A 10,309-nucleotide genomic window follows, 5' to 3' on the forward strand; every position below is an offset into this window, starting at 1 on the left:
TTTGGATCCCGACACTGACAGGAGGAGGGTGAGGAGGGAGAGCGGGACCTCCCTGCGGTAACCTCAGAAGTTAGAGATGAATTAAATCATGACACACAACAATAACAAAAACATGAAAGAGCATGAGATACTTACATTATATGAGATAAATTCATATAGGCTTCTAGGGAGGTTGCGGGGGAGGGGATTGAGACTTTTAATTGTTTTTTGGAGGTTTTTTTTTAAGTGATTTTCTTTGGTAAATGTAGAATGATAGCATCCGGGCTTGTTATGCACTCGTACCACCGTTTTATACCCATCTGCTATTCTTTATTAATAAGACTCGTCTGTGCATAACAGTCACTTCTCTTGTGTAATAGATTTGCAGGTTACAGCAGCGGAGCTTGCAAACAGTCCTACGAGGTGGTCCTAACACTTAAGATACTGGTCGGGGCAGTGCCTGCTGTCCTAATCATTTCAGGGTTATTCATCCTCCTCTTCTACCCAATCACTGAGGACAAGAGACAGGAAACGGAGCTTACACTCGGTGTGATGAGGTAAGACACGGTGATCAATACCACACCTCAATGTAACAGCAGCAATAGCAACACAAACTATGCCCAGAGCGAAGTAGCTGTGTTTTATAATATAGTGCCAGTCCGCCTTTCTCACCACAGTCCCCGAGCAGCAGTGGATATGCAGAAAGCTGCTTAAGTATTGCCTTGTGGAGGGGCTCCCAGTGCAATGCACTTTCAATGAATGCTCGACTGCTAAAACTCTAACGCATGCCCTCATTCTCTCCCGTCTTGATTACTGTAACCTCCTGCTGTCCAGCCTTCATGTCTCCCCTATCCTAAACGCTGCTGCCAGAATCGCTCTCCTGGCTTCCGATCAAATTCCGCATCTCACTCTCAATTCTCCTCCTCGCTTTTAAAGCTTTACACTCTTCTGCTCCTCACATCTCAGCCCTAATTTCTCGCTATGCACCATCCCGACTCTTGCGTTCTTCTCAAGGATGTCTTCTTTCTACCCCCTTTGTATCTAAAGCCCTCTCCCGCCTTAAACCTTTCTCACTTACTGCCCCGCACCTCTGGAATGCCCTTCCCCTCAATACCCGACTAGCACCCTCTCTATCCACCTTTAAGACCCACCTTAAGACACACTTGCTTAAAGAAGCATATGAATAGCACTGTGAATAATACCAGGCACATGATACATAAAGCTTGGCCCCCTGCAGACGCACTTACCAGAATGCCCTTCTACTGTCTCTGTATGTTCTCCCTACCTACCAATTAGACTGTAAGCTCCTCGGGGCAGGGACTCTTCTTCCTTAATGTTACTTTTATGTCTGAAGCACTTATTCCCATGACCTGTTATTTATATTATCTGTTATTTATTTGTTTGTTTTATTTATTTGTTTACCCCGTGTACCCCTACTTTGAAGCGCTATGTACATTAAAGGCGCTATTTAAATAAAGACATACAATACAATACAATTAGGACCAATCGAAACCTCATTGACAGCGCACTCATGAATGACCTTTTATTGTTATTATAATTGTATAAAAAAATATGAATATATCACAGGATGGCAATAATATCATACATACAAATTCATACAATAAAATCACTGGTGCGGTGTCTATACTTCATTGATTACACTTGTCTGTTAATCACCCTGGTCACTCACAATAGTATAAATAAGTGATCAATGCAGGGATAGAGTGGGGCAGATGTAGACAGTAAAAGGCAATAGACAGTATAAAAGTTTGAAAACCTAAGAGGGAACAGTGTTCCCTCTTAATAATTGGTAACAGAATGTGCAGCCACCTGGGTGGGAACCCAATATTAATGTATACAGTGTGTTGATATGGCTAAACATTGTAAAACACATGATAGCACTTATTCTCATATTACCATGTAAAAAGGGGCAGATTAACCACCACAGGGAAACAGACCATAAGGGATCAAACATGGAAGTTTTCCACCACCTATGGAAGTCAACACCGTCCATGAAATACAGCTGTATGGCAAGTTAGGACCCGTCCACCGAAAGCGTCTGTGTTCTGTAACCGGATGAAGTTCAAAGTCGGAGCATCACCGAAGGCTGACTGCGGAGTGATAAGTAAAGTCGCTCCTCCATGCAGGCACTGACCCCCCAGTGCAGCGCGCGTTTCACACCAAAGTGCTTCCTCTGGGGTGAATACCAAATAAACCGGATGTACTTCTTATATTCTGCCGGCAACATGCCTGGATGCTCAACCCAAAAATGACAAATTAAAAGAGATACACCTATTAAAAATTCATTTATCAAATGCATTCATAAGAAGGCAGTGAAAGCAAAGGCTTCATTCAAACCAATCGGTGCTTGTGTTCCCAATTTGTAAATCCATTTAGCCTCAGGTCTTAACAAAGTGCCATCTATGTCCCCCTGTCTGATCCCAAGATCCACGTGGTCAATTCCCATAAAGGAGACATTGAGTAAATTCCCACCATGGAATCTAGATATGTGTCTGGCAATAGGGGTGTTGTCGCTTTTCAAAACATTCCACGCATGTTCCTGTACCCTTACTTGTTATTTCTGTCCCGTCTTTCCCAGGTATTATTTTACCACAACTACAGGTCATTAGGTCAATTGCCGCATTTGTTCTGCAGTTAATGTAGAGGTTTATAGGGTACATCATGTCATCACTTCCCTCTGCACAGACCGACAAGCCTTGCAGTGGCCGCATTTAAACAAACCCTTGACACAACCTGTAAGAGGGGCAAGACTTGATGCAGAGTAGTTAATGTGCACCAAGACTTCCCCCAAATTCTCAGACTTCCTACCGGTCATAACAGGGCCCCTTCCCACATATGGAGATAAACCATTGTCCTCTTGTTATATTGACCAGTGTCTGGAGAGGATATTCCTAAAATTATACCATTGGGAATTTAATGTTCCAATGTACCACATCTTTAGTGACATCCACTTGTTTTTTGTCACCCAATAGAAATTCCTGTTTGGCTGCCTACACTCTTCCCTATCAGTCGATCTATTACTGTATCCACGTTCTTTATACCTCTGTATCATCTTACTAGCCTACACTTAAAAAAAGCTCTTGCGTTTGATTTGCAGGGACTTGGAGTCAGAAGAAGGCTGTTGGTAGCTGGTTTTTTTTCCGGGTACATGATGGTGGTGGTAATATTACCTTTTCCATCTATCTGAATCTGTAGATCTGCAATAATTATACAGTGTGAGCAAACTTCCATAGTTATTCTTAGGTTCAGTTAATTCTTCTTCAATATGTTCACAAACTCTTTCGAAAGCATTGGCCCTCCATCCCACAATACTAGGATGTCATCGATATATCTTATATCCATGATTGTACATGGTCAGTATATACTGACATTTCTTCACAGATTTGATTTCTCCCATCATCCTAAATAGAAGTTGGCATAAGTGGGTGCACATGCTACCCCCATGGTTGACCTCTTTTTTGCAGATACAATTTACAGTTAAAAAGAAAAAAGGTTATGGTACAGAACAAAATTCAGAAGTTCTAAAACTAGTAAATAATGCGGGAGAAATTGAGACCCACGGGTGTCAAGGAAGGAGCGGACAGCTTCAGTACCATAACAATGTTTGATACTAGTATAGAGCGACTCCACATCTAGTGTTTCTAGTAAACATGTGTTACCCATGTTGATATTGTATAACCGATGTAACACATCCCTTGTGTCCTTGAAATAGGAGGGGAGAGTGACTACAAAGTTGCGTAAGGTTTTATCAATATACCTACTGATAGGTTCAGAAAGAGATCCAATCCCCGACACTATCCGTCTCCCAGGAAGGGAGATCTTACTTTTATGGATCTTAAACACAGAATAAAATGTATCTGTCCCCGGTGCCCTTGTTTCCATATATTCATATTATTTTTTACTTATCAGATTGGCTTTAAATGCTTCAAGTAAAATACCATTGAGTTTATTTTTAAAGATCTCAGTGGGATTGGATGTCCGAACCCTATAGCAGTCAGTGTCCCCCAGCAACCTAAGATTTTCCTTTAGACTTTGCTTTTTAGACAGACTGACCATATTGCTGCCCTTATTGAATGGTTTGATATCCATATTAGGCATTCTCTTCAGCTCAATCAGAGCTGTGCACTCATTCCTATTCAAATTATCCTGATGGATCACAGTGCTCAATCTTATAATGTCCCTTACCATCTTGATAAAGACCTGAACATTAGGACATGTCTGCATCAATGGAGAAAATTTAGACCTTGGTTTCAGATCTGTTTGTGGTACACACAACTGATTACTAGTCAATACTGCCAGTCTATTATCAGTCAACCCTTCATCACATTGTTCCTCCCTCCAATATGGCCTCTAAATCCTCAATACATTTAGCCTCTCATCAGCAAATCTACCTTAGTTTGATCCTCAATATTATTATCCCTTTGGAAAAACTCTTTGAGCGTTGTTTTCCGAGCGAATAGATGAATATCCTTCACCCACTCAAATTCATCAAGTTCCTTGCTGGGTGTGAATGTTAATCCCTTCCTCAGTACTGCCAGATGAAATTCATGCAGATCAATGTTAGCCAGATAAATGATCTGCATACTTGACTCACACTGATCAGTTTCCACAGGTACAGGTGTAGATTTCAGAAGGGTCCTCAGTACCACCATCTCGATCTATCCCGAAGGGTCCCTCCTTTCTCCTACTGCCCTTCCTCGTCTTCCTCTTTGACCATACCTTTGGCCTCGGTTGTTGCCTAAAACAGGTAAGTCTTTGGCAGGAACATTATGCAACTGTCCCTCAGATCTCTGCGAATTCGAGTGTGTACTTGGGTCACTGTCAGATGTTTCTAAATCGGTACCACAATCCGGGAATGTTTCCCGAAATTTGGTAGGTTGTTTTAAGCCATACACATGATCTGATTGATAATGATACAAGTCTCCTGGAAATTTCTTTTGGTTTCTTACAGTGATCTGTTGTTGAAATGTCTCCATCTCACAGGTAAAACTATCCTCATGTAGCCCACAGTTTAATTGATTCTCACTCCCTTTAATCTCATCAGCATGTTTAACAGTCTCACCCTCCATGTCAGTGACGGATCCATTTTCATACTCAATCAACATGGACAGTAGCTCCAAGGAACATTCAGATAGAGCGCTGTTCTATTTTCTCAAAAGGTTATCATCGGTTATATGATCACACAGCTGTAATGTTATTCTTTATTCTCTAGGCGGGGTGTGTCCCACCATCATCTCATTTGTGTTTTTTGCACAGTTTCCCCAGTTTCTAAAACTGTTTCTTCACTTTCAATACACCTCACCCTTTTTCCCCCACATCCATTCTAACTACACTAAGAAAAAATATCTTTGGCTTTATCAGCCCACCCCATCATATTGTGAAAAAGGTGTGTGTGCCGAGCACACGTATTTTAAGTGAAACTTCTTTGTGTTTTGTTACTGTTTTGTCACAGAAATTGTATTTATGATGTTGATGTTTTTAATTAAAAATCAAAACACAGTTTCAGTGCCAAAAAGTAAAGAAGTTTGACTTAGAACGAGCGTGCGCGGCAAACACACCCTGTTTTACCTATTTGTAATTCTATATGTATAGTAACTGTGAATTCCTCGTGTGTGTGTGTCTGTGTACCGGCGGCTACTGCGCAGGCATCTGTGTGTGCGCGTGCACGTGTGTGCGTATGTCTGTGTGTGTTTGTGTCTCTGTGTGTGTGTACCGGCGGCTACTGCGTGTGCGTCTCTGTGTGTGTGGGCCTTTGTGTGTATCTCTGTGCGTCTGTCTCTGTGTGTGTGTGCACGTCTGTGTGTATGTGTCTGGGTGTGTGTGTCCCTGTGTGTCTCTCTGTGTGTGTGTGTCTCTGTGTGCGCGCCTGTGTGTGTGTGCGCATGCTGCACCTGTGGTGCATGCACGCGGCGCGGTGCCGGCTGCTACTGCGCAGGCGCGCATGAACGGCACCTACTGCGCAGGCGCGCACGTACGGCCGGCACCTACTGCGCAGGCTCGCCGAGCCATCGGCAATGGTCCTGCGTATCCACGCCGTGTGTGGGTGGCCTCCGATTCCGCGCCGGCTGCCATAACGGCCTCTTCTGCCAGCAGTGACATCACTTCCGGGACTGCACTTCCGTCTCCAACAAGGCGATTTACTCCAAGGGAAACTTTCATTTGATAGGCGCCAGCACAGGAGTTTCACTTCAATAAATGCCACCCGGAGAGTATAAAAAATAACAATGGAGCGCACACAAAGGAAACTGCATAAGCAGCACAGAATTACACCTCGCACAGAGAGGATGGGTGTGGGAAGGGTGTATGTGTGCAAGGTCAAGATCGATAATGTTTGTATAGGTATTCAGATAAGTCTCGTAGAAGACGGCGCACAAAGGAGAATAATAAATTTGCAAAAAATTGAATCAAACAAATGAACAGATATGATCCAAAGTACCCCAATTATTGCACTCAATACCTAATGTAGTGATATTTCGGGACTATAACAGCCCTTCAGATATTATCTGATTGGCAATCATAAATGATCAAATGGACAAGCAAATATAGTAAAACCAAAATAAATAACAAAATATTATTGCGTCCAAAATCTATAATATACACAGTCAAATGAAGTATTTACAATGAAAAAAATGCATAAACTTCCTCTATCCATCATGGTGATATGAACAAGGTTACTCAGTCATCTCTATCGGAACATTGTATATAGTATATAGCAGTAATTATGCTTCTTGATGGATATATAGTGAACTGAATAAAATTGTAAGGAGAATTTAGAATGAATGGGTGAGTAGTGAATAAAGTCCTCCCATGCTGTGTTCTACTATGCAATACTGATTATAAACTGATTATAATGTCTATATAATATGCGTATGTACCAGCATGGCAATACAAAGCTACAAAAACACCAATCACCCAGACATAAAGGTAGATGTTAATTGACTCAAAATGCAAAACGAACTGTGTTAATATGCAATGCTGCTCATAACATGCTATATGTATCAGCCCATAGATGAATCCTGTGTGGTAAGTTGGAGATAGAAACTCAATTGACAACTGTTTCTAGTAAGAATACTCTCCACCCACCACTTACTTATACAGAGTAGCTGATCCATAATCCATAGTGCAGCCCTAATTGTTAAGCTGCTGTATTATCGCTTGTGTCCTCAGCAAATATTATAAAGGCTTTGCACACACAAATGATGATATAGTATACGGCATATAACTCTTAATTAGAGTAAGGATACAATCGGATGCCTGCAAAATGCAACTGCAACACAGTTAAGCAAAGGGTTATATATGGTCTCTTTGTTATATCAAACAATTGAAACCTCATTGACAGCGCACTCATAAATTACCTTCTATTGTTATTATAATTGTATAAAAAATATATGAATATGTCACAGGATGGCAATAATATCCTACATACAAATGCATACAATAAAATCACTGGTGCGGTGTCTATACTTCATTGATTACACTTGTCTGTTAATCATCCTGGTCACTCACAATAGTATAAGTGATCAATGCAGGGATAGAGTGGGGCAGATGTAGACAGTAACAGGCAATAGACAGTATAAAGGTTTGCAAACCTAAGAGGGAACAGTGTTCCCTCTTAATAATTTGTAACAGAATGTGCAGCCACCTGGGTAAGAACCCAATATTAATGTACACAGTGTGTTGATATGGCTAAACATTGTAAAACACATTATATCACTTATTCTCATATCACCATGTAAAAAGGGGCAGATTAACCACCACCGGGAAACAGACCATAAAGAATCAAACATGGAAGTTTACCACCACCTATGGAAGTCAACACCGTCCAAAATAATACAGCTGTATGGCACCCTGGAGTTTAATTATAGTGTTTGTAAATGCAATTTAAAACTTTACATTTTTTTTTTTAAATTTTTAAATTTTTAAATTAAACTTTTTTTTAAATTATTACTTTAAATTTAATTTCAAATCTTTATTCAGCCGTGCACACGAATCACATCATTTGTTTGTCCCACGAGTGCTGCATTCCATAGGGAGAGTTGAAGCAAAATATTGCAGACGTTCCCTCGATCATTGTACCTACAGTATATGACGCAGGTGACTTTTAAATACTTAAAACGGCAAAATATATCATTAGTTCCTGGATATGTCTTATCACTTCTTGGATGGTTTCAATGTTCTCAATGTCTTTTTTTTTTCAGGTCGCGAACACGGCGATCTACTCTTATTATCTGATGCTGCTGTCTTCATCCAGCATGTGGAGTCGAAACCGTTAGCTGGCTACAGCTGCTCCTGCCAAGACACTCAACTTTCATCAGCTTACTGGAGCTGGCTCTGAGAAACTTGTCGGCGGTGTCTCCGACATCGTATATTCCTGCTGTTCCGGCGGTGGGGGAAATGACTTCTGTTGTACAGTCAGAAAACTCTGTAGTGAATCTGGTTAACAAAGCTGGGATTCATAACTCATTTACTCTCCACTGCTTTGCTGGACACGAGTCCGTCTACAACTGGAGGAGATAACACATGTTCTTTTGTAAGGTTTTATAAACCATATCATTTTATTCCTGTAACAGATTCTGCAGATCAGAGTCTCAATATTGGGGGGCTTAAAAATATCTATTTATCAAAGTGGCAAGGCTGTTAAACATGTAAACATTTAGCAAGATTTTGGCAATGTATTTTAGTATTGAACAAGCATGTAAATGAGTAACTGGTAGATAAAAATAAATAATAATGCTGATCAAATTTGTCAGCATTAACACCTCAGAAGTATTTTATTCCTTCGGTATTGACATATTCAACTACTTACTGCTCTTCTTCAACATAGGAGCAGAGAACACACCTTTTGCTTTGTCTAATATTAATAAGGTTAAAGAGCTATCACTGAATACTGAAGATCTCATGTAATAATGCAACAATGGCATGCTGATTTATCCATTTTTTTCATATGTATTAATATATGAACAAGTATTTACATCCATAGTTTAAGACAGGAATTCTCAACCCTATCTTCAACTCAGAGTTGGTTTTGGGATACGCAGTCAGTGTCCCATTCATCATATCCCAGGCATGTGCATTTTGAAGGTGTCTACAAATGAGGTATTCCTAAAGCCGATTTCCCCTTAGCCGCTCCGACCACAGGTTTGGGAACTGGTCGTTGCAGTATGAGATCCCAGAAGATGACTGAATGCTACTTGTATGATCTTGGAGAAGTCACTTTGCCTCCTTATACTTCAAATACAGCAGGCATAAACCCGATGCGTTTTGCACTCGTGTGCTTCATTAGGGGATAATGATGAAGTTATGTCAGACATTACGGAATGTCTGGTTCCAGTTTGAATATAGACCAAGAGGAGAAGAGATGGCACAGGTTGCCATTGTGATTCTCGAATCCGACTGGGGACCTGGTATAACTTTTTATAATGCGAGTCTGGATGTTTTTATTGTTGAAAGTTAATATATGGGATGCTAAAACCAGCTTCAGTGTGCTTCTTCTTTGTTTTGCATGGCTCAGCTCTGGAGACCCCCTGCTTCATACCTAGTACATTTTTTTTAAATCCGTAGGTAAAAACACATTTACAGTAGCTGATGGCCATTGGTGCACAATGTTCTTGTGTGAACATACAGTGACTGACATGGGGTTATATAAGTTGCATGTGGAGCTGGAACTGTCTTATCCAGTAGAACTGAGGAAATACTTCTCGCGTTTTTGGAATGAAGTGCTATGTCTACACAGTCATTGTTCTACATCATATCTGTGCCGTCTGTGTAGACCAGGGGAGGCCAACTCCAATCCAAAAGGGCCACCAACAGGTCAGGTTTTCAGGATATCCCTGCTTCAGCACAGGTGGCTCAAGCTTGTGCTGAAGCAGGGATATCCTGAAAACCTGACCTGTAGGTGACCCTTGAGGACTGGATTTGGCAACCCCTGCTTTATGTGATAACTCCAATATGGCGGTGAAAGTCAGTCAGTCGAAGACTGAGCCACCTTTGCTGAAGCAGGGATATCATGAATACCTGACCTGTTGGTGGCTCTTGAGGACTGGAGTTGGCCACTCCTGATGTAGACTATCACTAAGAAACAACGATTGTGCCCTAAGTAACCTATATGGCACATGTTTCTTTTGTATTAATACAAAAAACGTGTGCATTATAATAGCACACAGCTGATCCTTCCTTGACTAACAGCATCTTTTCTGTAGTAATTTAAGGGATTCATCACTTCAAGGTTAATAATGCATTGCAAAACAATATGATGCTGGCACACGGGAAGCCCATTTGAAATATAACCTCATGTACATTAAAAAAAAAA

General features: G+C 41.0%; 1 protein-coding gene across 10 annotated transcripts in view; it reads left to right on the forward strand.

Moving 5' to 3' along the window:
- Positions 1 to 8,766, forward strand: part of MFSD2B (MFSD2 lysolipid transporter B, sphingolipid) — a 73,521-nt gene extending 64,755 nt beyond the window's left edge. For 7 of the 10 annotated variants that reach the window (XM_075598456.1, XM_075598459.1, XM_075598462.1 and 4 more), the window contains 3 exons: positions 360 to 536; positions 4,613 to 4,747; positions 8,199 to 8,766. In XM_075598456.1, the coding sequence (XP_075454571.1) occupies positions 360 to 536; positions 4,613 to 4,742 (307 nt within the window). In that variant the 3' untranslated portion in view covers positions 4,743 to 4,747; positions 8,199 to 8,766. Of the gene's footprint in view, positions 1 to 359; positions 537 to 4,612; positions 4,748 to 7,977; positions 8,148 to 8,198 lie in introns of those variants that run through there. The other 3 variants (XM_075598460.1, XM_075598461.1, XM_075598458.1) reach the window with 2 other exon arrangements.
- The last annotated feature ends 1,543 nt before the right edge of the window (positions 8,767 to 10,309 follow it).

Source organism: Ascaphus truei, chromosome 4 (assembly GCF_040206685.1).
Source record: "Ascaphus truei isolate aAscTru1 chromosome 4, aAscTru1.hap1, whole genome shotgun sequence".
Classification (NCBI taxonomy): domain Eukaryota; kingdom Metazoa; phylum Chordata; class Amphibia; order Anura; family Ascaphidae; genus Ascaphus; species Ascaphus truei.